Source organism: Dipodomys merriami, unplaced genomic scaffold, assembly GCF_024711535.1.
Source record: "Dipodomys merriami isolate MVZ:Mamm:240054 unplaced genomic scaffold, mDipMer1.0.p SCAF_3, whole genome shotgun sequence".
Classification (NCBI taxonomy): Eukaryota; Metazoa; Chordata; class Mammalia; order Rodentia; family Heteromyidae; genus Dipodomys; species Dipodomys merriami.
The window spans coordinates 61,894,200-61,913,036 of record NW_027204492.1 but is presented as its reverse complement, the minus strand read 5'-3'; the positions used below and the strand labels follow the sequence as shown (position 1 = coordinate 61,913,036).

Below are 18,837 nucleotides of genomic sequence, written 5' to 3'. Positions count from 1 at the left end.
AATATTCCAGGCAGAAGGAACATCTGAAATGGGTGTAAGGGATCAGGTCAAATTCTAGATGAAGAAGGTTAAATGAAGCTGTATTTAGGTAGAGAAGAGTGAGAGTAGAAGGGCATATGACTCAATGATATGCTGTTAAAGAATCATTTAGAAGATTAATCAGAAGCATTTTTATATTCTTCAGTGACAAATGAATTCAGATGAATTAGGAGATTAAGGGCTATCAATCCCAAGAGGGGAAGGACAGTGAGCTCCTCATACAGAGTGACAGTATACATAACTATAGATGAACTCTTCAGTCACTTTAGTGCATATAGTCCCTACAATAGAACATGGCCCCAAAAAGCCCCTTCTTACCTTTCCAATCTCTTTATAAACCAGACAATTTTGTCTTCTTCCTTCCTTCCTTCCTTCCTTCCTTCCTTCCTTCCTTCCTTCCTTCCTTCCCTCTCTACCTCTCTTCTTTCATGTGATCAGTTGTTTCTAGCCTCTACGCATCTGAACAGCTATTCCTTTTCAGTCTTGTGTTATTTATTTATTTAGTGCTGCTACTGGGGCTTAAGCTCAGGGCCTGAGCACTGTCTCTTAGATTTTTCACTCAAGGCTGACACTCTACCACTTAAACAACAGCTCCACTTCTGTCTTTTTGGTGGTTAATTGAAGATAAAAGTCTCACAGACTTTGTTTGTCTGTGTTAGCTTTCAACTATGATAATTAGATTTCAGCCTCCTCAGTAGCCACTGACGTCCAGCTTATTCTTGGGTTATTTAAAATCTTGTTTATTATTCACAAGGTCCTACTCAAATCTCCCTTACTTGGGAAGCTCTCCTAACCTCAACCATGGAGCTTCATTTCCATCCTCTGATTCATTACAGAATCCACTCTCCACATAAGTGCTAAAATTTGCCTTTTTGTCTCTAGCTAGACTTTGAAGTTCAGTCAGATGGTGACTGTATCTTTTTCTTGTGGACTGATGAATGCATCAGGGGATGGTCAAGGCTCAGAGTAGGTGAAAAGACCATTTGGGAAAACATAGCCAATGCAATGCAACTGGCAGAAGTAGACATACCTGAGATAAGCAGAGAGGGGAAATAAAAGAGCAGAGACCCAGGGGAGGAGTGGAGGAGGGGAGGTAGCAAAGTGTTTTTTAATTAGTTACAAGTAATAAGGCTAGTAGTGTCAGCTTCACAGTGACTTGTTCACTGGCTTAGACTGTTAGTGAGAACAGCCACAACAGAGTTGAAGAGAGGGGAGAATAAACAAACATGAAATATGTTTGATTTGGGAGGCAGCTTAATTACATGGACTAAAGTTGTGAAGCAGACAGAGGCTCCCCCAGTTCTCCAGGGACATTGCTTTGCCCAAATTGAGCAAGTACCTTATCCTTGCCCAGTAGTTTCATTGGGAGGAGGGCCCATTCTGTATGTAGTGGTACTGCCAGTGAGTGGGAATAGAGAAAAGAGTGGGAGGGGATTGCAGGTATGTAGGAAGAGGCTAGCAATGAAGTTAGAAAGATGAGTATATTTTTGAAGCAAACTCAGATCAGGGAGAGGGAGGAAAAGAGGAAGAAAATATGGAAGCAAAAATAGCAGTGTGGGTGACTATAGCAGGCAGTCATCCTATGAAAAATGAAGTTGCCCAGGGTAGAGTAGCCATATAGTTGAAGATAACTGCTCACTATAAACAGATTGCATCCCTACTATTTATTTTACTCTTTAGCAAATCTCTGAAAATTTCATGGTAATTAGACTTCCTGCCAGGCAGTTATTTAAGAGAAGTGTAGACTCTCCTCCGTTCACTGAGCGCTCCCTGGTACATGGAAGGTGGGGGTTACAGCTCTGGGACCCCAACTCATCTCCATCTGAGGGCACTTTAGTAACATAAGTGAGTATGCTACTGATTTCCTTTTCTTTTTCTTTTGTGGTAGTAGGTTTAATTTTGCATTGTGTCTTAAGAATGCATCACTTCTCACTTTTGCCTTCCTCCACCCCTCCTTGTTTTTACCAACATTGTAGTTCTAATTGTTTTATCCAAGTAGGAGCAAATAGGGACTGCTTATAGTTGAGTCATGCCTCTCAGTTAGGAATTTTGTCTCCTCCTTGTTAGAATTCTAAAGGGGGGTAGTGGTCTTGCAGCAAAGACAGGCACACAGGCTTTCTCTGCGAATTAATTGGTCAGGAAGGCCACTTTTTATATTGTCAAGTGGCACTTAAGCCACTAATTCTTGACTGTTAAACTGCTTTTCCTGGGCAATGCTCTTTAAGGAAAAACTTCTTCAGTCCAGCGATTGGTGACTAAGGGAACGATGGAGCACAGGGGATTGGGCGGGATCTCGGCTCCTAATAATGCCTCCTTATCCAATGAAAAGCATTTCCTATTGAGACCCCCAAGAGTTTCCCCGGCCCTCGGCTCCAGAAGGGACTTTGGGCCTTTTCTTGTGTCCTGTTTGTTAAAGGCATGCCGGCTACAGCATTCAAGAGGGCCAGTCCTTAACAAAGGGAAAGAGATCAATGTAAATAAGCTCACATTTTCAGAATGAGCGGTTTGCTGTAAGGAGCTGCGGCAGCTCAGAGTCGGCTCCTTCGGGCTTGGCTAACCTTTCCCTGTTTTTATTTTTTTTTAATGGATAAAAATATGCACTTACAAAGTGCGAGTTGCCCGTTTACATGTTTATTAGCTAATTGTCTACAGGCATGCGCACACTCTCTCATCTAGCACATTCTTTTTTGGGTAAGTCTCTTTTGAGAAAGATTTGATTTGGGTGTTTGGGGGTGGGGGAATGGCGTAACAAACTTCAGGGGAAACACTGATGCTTTGAATGTTTGGGAAAGAAGTTAGATTTCAACTCTGAAGTGATGAACAAGGATCGTTGTGTTGAATGGTAAAAACAGAAAAGAAAAAGAAAAAAAATAACCCAAACAAGAATTTCTATTGTGTTGGCAATAATATTGTTTCTGTAAAAGAGATACAGGATTCTGAGGTTGTTGTTTCATGTAAACACAGTTGTTCTAAAGAGCTGGTTTAAAATCACAGAGCAGAACAATTTAGAAACTGTTTTGACTGGCTAGCTATATTATTTCTTTGGTTTACAATTGATTGTGACCTAATGTGGATTCTATTGAGGTTTCTTCTAGTAAAACTATACACAACATGCCTTTGATGCTTAATTGGTTGATGGAAAATGTGACATTTGCTATATTGAATAATTCATAAACTTACCTATAAAGGAAAGAATTGCGTTTGAATGAAAAATGACCTCTGGTATAAATAGAATTTGCTGTAATATGTGAAATTAATTCTTACTTGCCATACAGATGTAACAGTGTGACATGCTTAATATTTTCTTCCTGCATATCCTGAATATTTTTAAGATTTTCAGACTCTTTTAAAGATTCCACTAATTGATCTTTTTGAATTAAATAGAAAATGTCTTTCAGGGAATTAAAAAATAGCACTGTATTTATCATGATTTCTGTGTGGAAAAAGACCAGCAAATCCAAAGTTTCAAGAATTTCAAAGCTTGTTGGAATTCATTTTGCTGCTTTACCAAAACATACAATATTCCTTTTTCTTTGAATAACATGAAGATAACAGTAATGATTTACAATCCAAATTATCCACTGGCTTTGCAACATGTTTATTTCGCAGAACAAAATTCCAAACACATACCCCATCCAAACAGATTGTAAATCCCTTTGCCTTGTAGTAGATAAAAATGTTGCACTCTTGCAAAGAAGGATGGGTTCAGCTGAGAAACTTGATGGTATCTACATTCTAAAGCACCTCCTGCCAATCAGAGACAGAAATGAAAGCCCCATTGGAACAATCAGGCCAGCCTTTTATAATGCATACTCTTTAAGTTAAAGAGCACTGGGAAGATGCCTCCCAGTAACACTCAAGCAAAGATTAGCTAAAGCTGATCTATTCAATTGCCTTTGAATTAAATAGGGCGAAGGCATTGAAGTTTGTTGCCTTTGCTGTGATTTTATCAGGGCCTAATTGTATTGTCATTGTTTTTTTTTCTGGTGTGACATCATATACTGTATGTTCTTGGCTGCCTTAAGCAGGAAAGGAAAAAAAATCCAATAGTATATTTGTGAGTATTAGTCCTGAAAATTGGCTTCATAGAAGGTCATACCACTGGTAATCTAGACTCCTCTTTTAGTAAACAATTGTTTTGTTATTAGCATGTTAATTCTGTATACTTATGTTCTGATGTATGCGGTTAACTTCTTATTTTTGAGCAACAAGGTGTTGATCAAGCAGGAAGGCTGAAGAGTTGAGAACTAGACAATTTGATTTGATATGGCTGCTAAATTGACAGGAGAGAGGGTGGAGAAAATGAGGGCATTAGGAAGACTTCATGGCATAAATGGCATCTTGCTCTATGTGCCTCTGGCTCCAGTTAAGAATTTATTTCTGACAGCCAATCATTTCTTTGAGTCCAATAAAAATGAATGGCTCTCATTATTGACTAGCAATTAAAATTATTTTTGTAGTGACAAGTGGAAGCAGTTAAAAATAACTGATGGGAGGCAACAGCCAGTGAGGACTGTATTGTAGCAAGTTGAAGACATCTTGTCAGTCAGGGCCAAAGGTGGAAGGAGAAGGAAAACTGAGACCCAAAAAGGGACTGTAATTTTCTTTTTCACAGTTAAGTGATGGGGCTGGGTGTGGTTACATTGAATTTATATCAGATATAAAAATTTCTAGATATTTAAAATTCTTAGTTTTTTTTAGACTCTAAATAAAACAAAATTCTAGTTTGCACTTTTTGGTGTTGTTGTTATTGTTATTGTTATTATTATTATTATTAAAGTACTAAAATTTGAACTGAAGACCTCATGCTTGCTAGCAGGCACTCTACCAGAGCCACGCCTCCAGCTCAAAGAGGACAGAGGGGAGGAGATTAATGGAGGACGAATAATATCAAAATATTGTCTACATAGGAGACAAAAATTCTTTGTAAGCTTCAAACAAGTTTTCCATATAATCAGTATCAATTATGAAAGCCATAAAAAAAGAAATGTTAAAATATCTATTCCTTTCAGACAAACCTATGAAATAATATTCCTTTCATTTCAGGAACATTGCTCTCTGGAGAAGTGTGCAAATCAATTCTCTTTAATATTAAGGTGAGATAAATGTATTTTACATTTTCTGAAGATTTTGTTTAACGTCTTATTACATGATAGATCAGTGCAGAAGAATTGGAATATCATTTAACGATCTGCTCTGTTTTAGGCTACCTTTGTTCAAAAGAATGGTAAGTTGGGTACCAGCAGATGCTTCTACTTTGCAAGCAATAAATGAACAAGGTGCAAACACAGGTGCTATTTATAAGACTTTTGTTGCAGTGTCTTTCTCATCTTATATGAGTATGTTGTGCAGAATTGTAATATGAAGATGCTTCAAACATGCTATATTGGGTTCTTAGGATATATTGGTAAAGGCACAATGGTTGTCAATAAGTATATGAATGCCCACTAATGGAAACCTCTCTCATATCCCTGTAGTTCTTGAGGGGGAGTTGAAATAGGGTGGAAGTGCAGGCTAGAGATAAGGCAAGGTTGTCAATATGTACACAAATATCCAGTAATGGAAACCTCTCACCTATCACTCTAGTTGAGAGGGAGGAGAAACAATGTGGGATTGCAGGCTAGTGACAAGGTAATGGCATCTCCACCTGTTGCCCCAATCTTCTTTTATTTCCTCTGTCCAATCATAGCAGTTGTTGCCAGGGAAAAGAAGCACTGTAAATTCCAGGCCTCCCAAAAGATCTTTGTTCATTGGTTTTTAATGTATGGAAGCATTTTTTGCTTGTTACTAGTGGTGTGAGTGTGTGTGTGTGTGTGTGTGTGTGTGTGTGTGTGTGTGTGTGTGTGTGTGTGTGTGTGTGTGTGCCAGTCCTGGGGCTTGAACTCAGGGCTTAGTATTGTCACTGAGCTTTTTTTGCTCAAAGTACCACTTGAGCCACAGCTTCTCTTCTGGATTTTTGGTAGTTAATTTGAGATAAGAGTCTCATGGACTTTCTTGCCCAGGTTGGCTTTCAACCATGACTGCAAGATCTCAGCCTCCTGAGTAGTTAGGATTATAGGAGTGAGCCATCAATACCTGACTGTTACTAGTTATTTAAACTAGTTATAAAAAAGTTATAAGTTACAGAGATTCATTGATTTTATGCTTTAATTAATACTATTTGTAAAGTACAGCAGTGATACATTGAGGACATAATTGCTACCTGCAATTTTTTTATAATGAAATCCAGGATATTAAAATGCCATTTAAAAATATGTTGGCTCTCATTTATTCTGAATTGTATCATGAAGCAACTTGGTTTTTCACATAATCTAGATATCCATTTTAGTGAAAAAGTTTCTTTATGGAACACTACTATTACTGATTCTTTTTTCACATCACCATTAGAGATAATCTGTAATGACAGTGCCTTCAAAAAGTTCATTGATTATCTAACCTCAGATAAAATTTGCTCTGAAATTTGGCCTGAATTGATGTGGTGAGTACCACTATCCTTATAATAACTTTCTCCATGAATTCTCATTTCTTATTCTCTAATATTTTTCTAACCATTACTTCCAAATTATTACAGATCATATGATCCAAAGATCCAGAATCAATCAAGGAGTTGTTATTTGTTGTTATCCAGGCAAAGTTGCTGTAGATGAATATGAACTCTTTGGCCTACTCACCTTTTCTCTCTCTCTCTCTCTCTCTCTCTCACACACACACACACACACACACACACACACACGTTTATTTGCATTTTCACACACATTTAAGGATAGAAGACATGTTTTTGTTCATATTTCCAATTTCAGTGCCCAAGTATATCAGATGAATTAGTCTGATTATTGAAATATTTATGTGTTTAGATAAATGGAATAAGGCTGAATCCTAGTTGGCATGTAAGAGCCTTGTAGAATTTGGGAATGAGCTGTTTCAGGAACATCCAAAAAATATTCCCCAAAGGTCTGAAGCTTCTTCTGAGATGAGATATTGAGTCTCAAGATTCTAGACAATTTCATAATATTAGATTATGCAATGTCTCTGCAGTTGTCTTACTCTATAACTAGGTACTAGGGAAAAATTCTACATTGGTAATCTGATGCAATCTTTGGCTCTGTCATATTGAGGAGTAGATCACATAATTCCCTAACGTTTGGATTGCATCATCAGGTAAAGGGTTAGTAGCAGATTGAAATTTTTATTTTGGTGAAAATAAACATTCAAATTAGACACTAAGGATAGAATCTGAACTAATCAGACTGGGGTCTCTGTCAATTTCTTGTTTTCCTCAAATAAAATGAAAGGGGGGAGAGAACAGCTGTACAAAAGATTCAACTCGGAAATGATATCATAAAGGGATATTTTTAGCATCTAAGATGCCAGGGAGCATATGCCTGTAATCCTAGCTACTCAGGAGGCTGAAGGATTATGGTTCAAAGCCAGCCCAGGCAGGCAAGACTGGGAGAAGCTTATCTCCAATTGACAAAAGTGAGAAGTGGAGCTGCGGCTCAAGTGATAGAGCAAAGAAGCTCAGGGACTGCACCCAGCCCTGAGTTCAAGCCCCAGTAATGGCACACACATATACATACAAAGAGATCAATGAATACCAATTTCCTTGAGCCATTCTGCTGTGAAAATTTTGCCTATCTTTTCCTCCATGTACATTAGATGGTCTTTGAAAATTCTTAAGAAACATCAACCAGTGCACAGGAGCATCAGTTGGAAATATGAGCATATGTGTGACCTGTGTCTATGACTTGGCCTAGATTTCCTTTGTGGGTCTTACCTGTTAGCAACTGCTCATTCTAGGAGCAAAATCCTGGGCTTATTTCCCTTGGCTGTATTTTTCACATTGGTGTACTTCTTAAGTTTACTGCTAGGTATCTATAAACAAGGACAAGGTCTTGCTAAGTAACCCATGCTGTCCTGGAACTGGTAATCTTCTTGCCTCTTCCTCCTGAAGGAAGGCTGTATCACTTTTCCTAAGTTTTGGTCATAATTTTCTATATACTTTGACTTGTGCCAACCTCATTAAAAATAGAGCAAAGCAGGAAAATTTAGCATACTCTGGCTTCATGGCTTTGTCTTTCTGAACTCTGACTGCTTTTTGTGAAGACCAAAAGCAATCTAGTCATCTTGTTTTCAATGTGTCATTTGAAATTTTAGCACTGTGTAAAGTTAAATAGGTGTCCATTCATCATTATTGGACCAAAAGGTGAACTTTTATTTCCTCCAGGAGACCCAACAACATCAATCGTAGTGTATTTCAGTATCATTAAAAATCTGAAAAAGAGCAGGGCACCAGTGGCTCACTCCTGTAATTCTAGTTATTCAGGAGGCTGAGATCTAAGGATTGATGTTTGAAGAAAGTCTGTGAGACTCTTATCTGCAATTAGCCACTAAAAATCCTGGAAGTGGAGGTGTGGCTCATGTGTGATGCTAGGCTTGAGCAAAAATGCTCAGGGATAGCACCCAGGACCTGAGTTCAAGCCTCAGGATTGGCACAAAAAAATCAGTTACAAAAAAAGTGGACACTACTGTAAAACTATCTTAATTGGCTCCATATATGTTGGTCAGAGTTAAAAAATCATTGAGGGTCAGATTTCTTTTTTGTGTCATTTTGATTTTTCTTATAAAATATTTTATTAGTATATTCAACTTGTATAAAACATTAGATTTTACTGTTTCCCAGCATGGTGGTACATGCTTATAATTCCAATACTCAGGAGACTGAGACAGGAAAATCTTGAATTCAAGGCCAACCTTAAGGAGACTGCTAAAAAAGAACAGCTCAGATTTCTTTGTGACATTTTCATACATGTAGATAATATACTTTGGTTATAATCCTCAGCCTCTTACCCTCTTCCATTCCTACATCTCTTTCCCTCCAACCCCTTTCTCAGGTTTCTTTTTGATTCACCTCTAAGTGACCTGCTTTCTGCCCATTGTCAATGAACCTACATCAACCCAACTCTGTATCCCCTCCCCACATGATTAATTGAATAATGGTTGCAGATTTCTTCACCAGACAATAGTCTGATGCTCCTTGCAGTGGAAGATGTAATTAGTGCCTACTTTCTTTCTTCATCTCATTGGAAGCTCATGTGCTGGCCCTTTGCTTCCATGCTCTGCACAACCATGATCTGGTGGTATTTCTAACCATGTGCCAGTCTAAAGAAACAATCTGAAAAAAAATCTGGTTACTTGAATAGTTTTGGTTCTTTTTCAGAATTAGCTTAAGAGTTAAATACTGGTCTGATTTTTAAAATTAGAACCCCATTGGGGGAACCCTCCTAGATTGTTCTGTTCTGAGTAAATTGTGTTTGTAAGGTTGAAATGAAAGGCATTTTGAGGTAGAAAGCATTAACAGAAGAAAGAACTGCCAATATGAATTTCAGGGTATCCAGAAAGATAGGAATTTCCAGTTGTGTCAGACTTCGGAGAAAGAAAAACTTCTATAGTGTTTCTCTGGTTAGATAGGGCCAAATATTGGCAAGCTCATAAAACTACTCAGAAGCCTTGTTGAATCTTCCTAACCTCAGCTGTGAGGCTCAGAGGTAATGTTTATACAGGGAAGAGAAGCAATATAGCCAAGTTACAGAGTGAACCAGTGTCTGAGTCAGAAATAGAACTCCTTGCTTTTCCAATGCCGCGTTAAGTCCTAGCACCACACCCTCCCTGCTAGACAGCAAAGGTGGTTTGTGTTCAAGCAAGGGAGAGCTATGAATAGGGCCTTAGTGGCAGTTTCCCATGCCCTCTCTTTAGGAGGGAGACTGTACTGCTTTCTTGTCTGTGGTCCTTTTTTTTCCCACAAGATTTGATTACTCAAAGCAGCCAGAGTAGAAGTATTGGGCATATACACACTGCCTGCCTGTGGTCCAGAGAATATTAAATGGAAGTTAGGTGAAGATTGCATTTATCAACTTGATTCATTCACTCTGCATTGCGTGTATTTACAATATACTATATATAAAATATATTACATATTCAGTATTCTATATAATATACTGTACTAAATATGAAATATATATAATATATATGAAATATACATATAAAATGTAACACATATATAATGTACTAAAATGAACTATATATGTTATGAAGTACATTAAATATATAATATATATCATGAAGTACATTAAAATATACTATACATTTCATGTACATTTCATAATTGTAGTAAACATGCATTGTCAACTTACAGTAATAATATAAATTAAGAAATAAGAGCACTGTGATCACAGAAAAGAACTGAATGGAAAATGAGAGATAACTCACCTATTTGGAATGCGTGAGCTAGCAATATGCATGCATGACTGAGTGGACTCTGGGCGAAAGTAGAATGTCTTCTACTATGAAAGCATTCTCTAAATAAAGTTAATTTACTGTTAGTACTTATACAAGGCAGATACAAGCAGTGCTCTGCCACTTGAGTCATGTCTTCAGTCTAGCTTTTTGCTGATTAATTGGAAACTGAGCCTTGTAGATTTTTCTATATCCTGTAGATCATGGCCTGCTGAGAGACTGGTGCCCAGCTGAACAGTGAAGTCCTTGAATGTGAATGTTAGTTTTAGTGTAAAAATGGCATTTGCAATGAATAGCTAGTAGGGTGTTCAAAGTAGTAAATAAAATGACTCAGCACCTGGGCTGTACTTGAGCCTCTCTATGCTCAAGGCTAGAGCCATAGTGCTACTTCCAGTGTTTTTTGTTTATGTGGTACTGAGGAATTGAACCCAGGGCTTCAGGCATACTAGGCAAGCACTCTACCACTAAGACACATTCAAAGCCCCTGGCATTTACTTTTTTTCCCCTACCACACCATTGGTGAAAAGAAGAAAACAACAACAACAAAAACACCCTTGGGTCTAGGATTCCCAAAATGAGTTATGACACCATTGACTAAGATTTTCCATGCTCTTGTTTTTCCTGATGGGCTTCAGCACCCTTAAATAAACATATTGATTGCAAACTATGATTTGTGTAAGAAACCTGCATTTTAAAGTGATAAATATGGAGGGAGTAGGATAAAGCAAGGTAGCAAGACTGGGATTGGAGGAACTGAACTGGGATTCTCTCCAAAGTGTCTGGACGCAAATTGGATGACAACACTTACCCATACCCATGACGGGTTTTTTTGTTTGTTTGTTTTTTTTAGTTCATCTTCCCCTGTTTCTCTCCATTCTCTTGTTTTTATGATTCTGTTGCTTTCTATTTTTTATTATATCTCTTCTTTACCTGACTTACTCTTAGACCTTACTTGGTCATGGATTTTACTATGCTCTGCTTTGACAAATCAGAGTTGCTTCTTGCCAAAGGTAAGCTGGTCCTAGAGATGAAATGATCAGGAAGAAATGTGATACCTCTCTTTCTTTTTCTGTCTCCCTCTGTGAACTCAGGACTTCATCATAGTCTTTCTTGGATTTTTCTGCTCAAGACTGGTGTTCTGTCACTTGAGTCATACCTGTGTTTTGGGGGTTTTGCTGGTTAATTGGCAACAAGAGTCTTTAGGATTTGTTTGCCCAGGCTAGCTTTGAAGTAGGATCCTTAGATCTCAACCTCCTGAGTAGTTAGAATTATAGGCAGGGGCCATCAGCATCCAGGGGCACCACATTTTCTTTACCTAATAATCAGTTGTTAGGCAACTAGGCAAGTTCCACATCTTTTCCATTGCAAGTAGTGTGGCTGGAAACATGGGTATGCACTATCTCTTGTATATTATTTATATGCCCAAGAGTGGAGTAGTAAGATCATATGGTAGTTTTGTTTTTAAGTTTTTCTTTTTTTGCCAGTCCTGGGGCACTGTCCCTGAGCTTCTTTTGCTCAAGGCTAGCACTCCACCACTTAAGCAACAGGGCCACTTCTGGCTTTTTGTGTTTCTGTGGTACTGAGGAATCAAATCTAGGGCTTCATGCATGCTAAGCAAGCACTCTACCACTAAACAACATTCTCAGCCCTATTTTTAGTTTCTTATAGTTGTTCTAATTTACATTCCTACTAATAAGGTACCTTTGCCTTTATCCTTACTATATTTGTTGTTTTCTTGATGATAGACATTGTGATTGGGATAAGATAGAATTTCTGTATTCTTTTTATTTGCATTTCCTTTATGGCTAAGGATAAGGATGTTGAACATTTCTTCATGTACTTATTTGCCATTTGCACCTCCTTTGAGAATCATTGGTTCAATCAATTTTGGCCATTTATGAAATGGATTTTTGGTGTTTAATTTTTGAACTCATAATGTGAATATTAATTCTTTGGTATGAATGTATGTTTCTCAAACCCAGTAACTTTTGTTTCTAATCGAAGTTGAGGTGATTTCATGCCTCTGTATCTCTTGCAGTTTCCCTTTACCCCCTTCTCTATTATCCATAAAGGTCCATTGACCTGTTTCCTAGGAGTTTTGAAGGAAAGGAATGAAGAAAGAATCACTTCAGAAAACTGCCTTTCACATTTTACAATATAATCATGCAAAACTCAGCATATGTCAAGGGACAAAGGCCACTTTTATTCCATATCCTCCTCATTGAAAAGAATCATTCAACAGTTACTTGTCCATAGTGTATTAACAGTACAGATTTGAAAGGAAGTCACTGTCCAATGCAGCTATTGACCTAGAAAAAGTTGGTAAGACTTGTATATGTGCCTTCAAACCATACTCAGTTAAGTCAGTGGCTGTCACTTATGTAAGCAGTAGCAGGCAGAGAGCATGCTTAGATCAGGTGTGAAAAACGGGGCATGGATATTCACGTCAAATCTACTTCTCATGTCTCATTTGTATCTGATGAGAAATACTTTACTGACCAGGACCAGGATGGAGGTATAGAAATATCTGAAGTGGTGAGCAGTAGGAAAGGAAAATGAAGACATACAATCTTATGCTTAGAGTCCAGTATGAGGAAGTTAGCAAGAGAACCATGAGCTGCAGGAGGGGAATATTGACAGTATAAATGTTTATTATTTGAATTGTTTCTCAAGAAAAATACTGTGATACAATGAGAAAACTGTTAGCTAGTAGTTCTGATTAACTAGAAACTCTAATTGAGGTATTCATGTCCTCTGAACTCTTGTCTTATCTACTTATCTTTAATTTTTTGTGTGTGATAGATTCTTATTAGTTAAGTAGCCTAGGCTGGTGTTGAACTCATTACCCTCCAGCTTCAGCCTCACACGTGCTAGGATTAGAGGTGTCTGCCATCATACCTTGCTTCCAAAGTCTTGTTTTAGTAGAAAAAGGTGTGTTAATCAACAATTTAGGAGTGTAATCATAATATTTTTAGACCATGTTCTGGAGATCCTATATCCACTTGCTATTTAATGTAATTGAAGTAGTACTCAGCCATGGTGTTTCAATAATACTGGAGAGCGTAGACGGTACAATTTAGAGTAGCTTAAAAATCCATGGATTACAGAAATGAACCCGCAGATCTATAGCCACCTAATCTTTAATAAGGGAGCCAAAAAAATAGGATGGGAGAAAGACAGCCTCTTCAGTAAATGGGGCTGGCAAAATTTGGCTAAACACCTGTAGAAAAATAAAGTTAGATTCTTATACATCACCCTGCACCAGCATCAACTCTAAATGGACCAAAGACCTTGAAGTCAAAGCAGACACCCTGAAAACATTACAGGAAGCAATAGGAGAAACTCTAGGGCTCCTTGGCACAGGCCAAACTTTCCTTAATAAAGACCCAGAAACACAACAGATCAAAGAAAGTTTGGTCAAATAGGATTGCATGAAACTGCAGAGCTTCCGAAATGCAAAGAACATAGCTAGCAAGATCAATAGAAAGCCCAGAGATTAGGAGAAGATCTTCACTAGCCATATAACAGATACGAGCCTCATATCTAAAATATATAACAGATAAGAGCCTCATATCTAAAATATACTTTCAACTCAAAAGATTAAATCCCCCCAAAACAAGCCCTCAAAGAAACCACCCTATTAATAAGACTTCTTTGAAGAGAAAATAAGAATAGCCCATAGACACATGAAGAAATGCTCACTTCTCTGGCCATGCAAATCAAAACAACATTGAGATTCCACCTCATCCCAGTTAGAATGGTTACAATCAAGAAATCTAATAACAACAGATGCAGGAGGAGATGTGGTCGAAAGGGAACCCTACTGCACTGTTGGTGCGAGTGTAAACTTGTTCAACCACTCTGGAAAGCAGTATGGAGGTTCCTCTAAAGATTACACTCCCCTATGACCCAGCAATCCCACTTCTGGGCATTTACCCAAATGATCATAAACAAGGCCACACTAAAGCTACCCAGCACAACTATGTTTACCGCAGCATTGGTCACCATAGCTAAGATATGGAACCAACCCAGATGCCCCTCAGTAGATGAATATAGATCAAGAAAATGTGATTCTATGCTTCCATCAGAAAGAATGACACCATCCCATTCATAAGGAAATGGAGACTTGGAAAAAAATCACATTATTGAAGTAAGCCAGACCCAAAGAAACATAGGACCCATGGTTTCCTTTATTTGCAATAATTAGTATATGTCTAGGATAATCTTAGCAGATGAGCAGAATAGCTCAATAGCTAAGTACATGTGACCGTATAAGATGATGCTAAATGAAATGAACGCCAAGACATGGACACAAGTAGTTTTTCTTTGCTGTTGGTTTTTTTTTTTAATGTACTATGTGATTTTTTTTTCTTTTGTATGGTCTTCCCTCTATGGTATATCCTCTGTTGTTACTGTATTTGATTTTGGTACCCTGGTATTGTATATAAGCTTGTTTGAATTAGGAAAAGGAAGGGGAAGAACAGAATGGTGAGACAAAGGACAAGGGTAGAAGCAATGTAACAGCAATATGCACAGGACAGTATGTTGGAAATGATCTGTATCTGTACAACTTGGGGGGATTGGGAGGGAGAGAAAATAGGAGAAATTTGAGGAAAGGCTTAACAAGGTTGACAAGGAATGTACTCATTACCTTACTGAAACCCTTCTATCACCTTGACAATAAAAAATTTTCACAATTTGAATTTTAAAAATCCATTGGTTAAGAATCAAAGAATCTGAATTCGAATTCTGACTATACCATTTACAGCCTCTTCCAATTCTGATATTCTCTAACTCCATATCACTTAAGCTTATTTTCTCCTGCCATAAAATGGTGATAATTTCTGTTTTGCCCACCTTGTAGTATTTTTGTAGGAATCAAATAAATCATGGCTTTTGAAAAGATTTTGATGAATGAAAATGCCATATGAATTCTAAAGTAGTAACATTATGTTACTCATCAGGTGTTCATTTCTCCCTAGACTCTTAAGTAATTTATGTCTTGTTCATGTCCATTGCCATGCTACAATCTCTCCCACTTGTACCGTATAACTAGGCAGTTGGTGTTGGTGTGTGTGTGTGTGTGTGTGTGTGTGTGTGTGTGTGTGTGTGTGCAGGACCTGAGGTTTGAACTTAGGGGGCCCCAGGCATTATTCCTGAGCTTTATTGTTGAGGGCTATTGCTGTCCCAGTTGAGCCACAGCTCTACTTCTGGCTTTTTGCTGGTTAATTGAGGACAAGTGTCTCAGACTTTTCCTGCCAGGGCTAGCTTTGAATTGTCCTCAGATCTCAGCCTTCTGAGTATCCAGGTAGTTCCTTTTAACTTGTCATAGGTACTTAATCTCATCTGATCTCAGAAGCTAAGCAGGGCTGAGCCTGTGTAGTACTTAGATGGGAGATTGCCTGGGAATAGTAGATGTTGTAGGCTTTAAAAAAATAGACACTTGAACCAGACAACCATGGCTCATGCCTGTAATCCTAGCTATTCAAGGAGGTTGAGATTTCAGATTCTGGTTTGAGGCCAGCTCTGGCAGGAAAGTCTGAGACTCTTTTTTTTTTTTAAAGTATATATATTTTTTATTGTAAAGATACTGTACAGAGGGGTTACAGTTACATGAGTAAGGTAATGAGTACATCATCCTATGGAACATTGTTACCTCCTCCTTTGTTTTTCCCCTGCCATCCTTTTCTCCCTCCCCCCACCCCGAAGTTGTAAAGTTCATTTTCAACATAGTGTCTTGTACATCTTATTGTTACAATGGGTCAACCTGTATCCTTATTTCAGCATTTTGTTATTTCCCTTCCCCTCCCCAAATTAGAAAAAAAATGTATATACAAGATGTAGGGCACTGGAATCAAACACAGTGAAAACAGGGGTTATACCATGGGGGAAGAACATATAAAAGAAATAAAAACATCATATAGTATATTATAAATACATTAAAGACAATACCAAGGAAGATAAAATCTCTTGTGTCCTTATCTTGGGGTTCATTTCTCTTAGTATCATCTTATATGGTCATAGGTATATAGCTTTTGGCCTTTTCTGCTTGTCCTAGAAATATACTGGGTATTGCAAATAACGGAAACTATGGGACTTATATTTCTTTGGGCCTGGTTTACTTTACTTAATATAATTTTTTCCAAGTCTTTCCATTTCCTAACAAATAAGGTGGTGTCATTCTTTCTGATGGAGGCATAGAATTCCATTATACATATATGTATATATGTGTATATATATGTATAATGGAATTCTATGCGTACACACACACACACACACACACACACACACACACACACACACACACACACACACACACACACATATATATACCACATTTTTTTGATCCACTCATCTACTTTCGGGTCCTCTGGGTTGGTTCCATATCTTAGTTATGGTGAATAATGCTGCAATAAACAGTTGTGCTGGTAGCTTTAGTATGGTCTTATTTGTGAACATTTGGGTTGATGCCCAAAAGTGGGATTGCTGGGTCATAGGGGAGCTCTATGTGTATACTCTTATCTCTAATTAGCCACCAAAAAGTCAGAAAGGGGCTATGGCTTAAATGGCAGATTGCTAGTCTTGAGCAAAAAAGCGCCAGGATCAACAGGAAAAAGAAAGAGACACTTCAGAAGCAGTTGTCAATCCAAATTATATGTATCTGTTATCTTTTGATCGGATGAGCAGAATATCTTCACAGAATTTATGGATGGAAAATAAATTTGACTTATTCCTTCTTGTTTTCTACAGGAGGAAAAAATTCTTGTCTGTCCCTAATCTGAGAGTGGTGAGTCCCTGCAGCTAGCAGGCCTTCTGAAAACAAAATCCATGGGTGACAGGAGATTCATTGACTTCCAGTTCCAAGATTTAAATTCAAGTCTCAGGCCCAGATTGGGCAATGCGACTGCCAATAATACTTGTATTGTTGATGATTCTTTCAAGTATAATCTGAATGGTGCTGTCTACAGTGTTGTATTCATCCTGGGTCTAATCACCAACAGCGCTTCTCTGTTTGTCTTCTGCTTCCGCATGAAAATGAGAAGTGAGACGGCTATTTTCATTACCAATCTGGCCCTCTCTGATTTGCTCTTTGTTTGTACCCTACCTTTCAAAATATTTTACAACTTCAATCGCCACTGGCCTTTTGGTGACACCCTCTGCAAGATCTCGGGGACTGCATTCCTCACCAATATCTATGGGAGTATGCTCTTCCTCACCTGTATCAGTGTGGATCGTTTCCTGGCTATTGTTTATCCCTTTAGGTCTCGTACCATTAGGACCAGAAGGAACTCTGCCATTGTGTGTGCTGGAGTCTGGATCCTAGTCCTTAGTGGTGGTATTTCAGCTTCTTTGTTCTCCACTACTAATGTCAACAATGCAACTACCACCTGCTTTGAGGGCTTCTCCAAGCGTGTCTGGAAGACTTATCTATCCAAGATCACAATATTTATTGAAGTTGTTGGGTTCATTATCCCTCTCATATTGAATGTTTCCTGCTCCTCTGTGGTGCTGAGAACCCTTCGCAAGCCGGCGACACTGTCACAAATTGGGACCAATAAGAAAAAAGTGCTGAAGATGATCACAGTACATATGGCAGTCTTTGTGGTATGCTTTGTACCCTACAACTCTGTTCTCTTCCTGTATGCCTTGGTGCGCTCTCAAGCCATTACTAATTGTTTGTTGGAACGATTTGCAAAGATCATGTACCCAATTACTTTGTGCCTTGCCACTCTGAATTGTTGCTTTGACCCTTTCATCTATTACTTTACCCTTGAGTCTTTTCAGAAGTCCTTCTACATCAACACCCATATCAGAATGGAATCTCTGTTTAAGACTGAAACACCTCTGACCACAAAGCCTTCCCTTCCAGCTATTCAAGAGGAAGTTAGTGATCAAACAACAAATAATGGTGGTGAATTAATGCTAGAATCCACTTTCTAGGTACGAGAATTGTCTTCAGGTCCAGATATAGTTTCTCCTATGATTTTTCTTATGATACAAATAAGAAAAAAGATTGAAGCTAATGAATGATGCTGAGAATAGATTAATGTACCAAATACAGCCAGATCCATTTGTTTGGACATTTATTGTACATATGCTGTTTTGTTCAGTAATTATAGGTCAAGTCTAATTACAGAAACCAAAATAGATCACCATACTCTTCTTTTGAGTTGGTATTTCATTGTATCACATTATATATAAGTTGTCAGTGGCCTTGTCTTTAGTGTGGTGGAGATTACTGTAAAACTTTTCAAAATACATTTCCATTCCAATGATTTTGGTAATTGGATTTGGCCTATAAGTATAGAACAAATTCAGGGATTTATTTAAAAAATTGTTTGTGTTACTACTGATACATGCTAGTTTTTGTGAATTACCATGAAATTTATTTTAGCATATGAGCATATTTTAATCTAGCATTATTAATAAGGAATGTGTCAAATTTAAAAGAATTGGTAAAACTTGTGAATTTTGACAACAGAAAAACTGCATGAATATGAATGA

At 37.9% G+C, this 18,837-nt stretch overlaps 1 protein-coding gene across 2 annotated transcripts; it reads left to right on the top strand.

Annotated features, from left to right (window-relative positions):
* Positions 1 to 1,817: 1,817 nt before the first annotated feature.
* On the top strand, positions 1,818 to 18,593 carry LOC138839491 (lysophosphatidic acid receptor 4). 2 transcript variants are annotated; one of them, XM_070039068.1, is made up of 3 exons: positions 1,818 to 1,884; positions 5,086 to 5,135; positions 17,083 to 18,593. In XM_070039068.1, exon 3 carries the CDS (start codon positions 17,161 to 17,163, stop codon positions 18,271 to 18,273), a length of 1,113 nt encoding a protein of 370 aa, XP_069895169.1. In that variant the 5' UTR covers positions 1,818 to 1,884; positions 5,086 to 5,135; positions 17,083 to 17,160; the 3' UTR covers positions 18,274 to 18,593. The 2 variants fall into 2 exon arrangements, with proteins under 2 accessions (XP_069895169.1, XP_069895168.1); XM_070039067.1 differs by lacking the exon at positions 1,818 to 1,884 and adding an exon at positions 2,426 to 2,730.
* Positions 18,594 to 18,837: the final 244 nt, after the last annotated feature.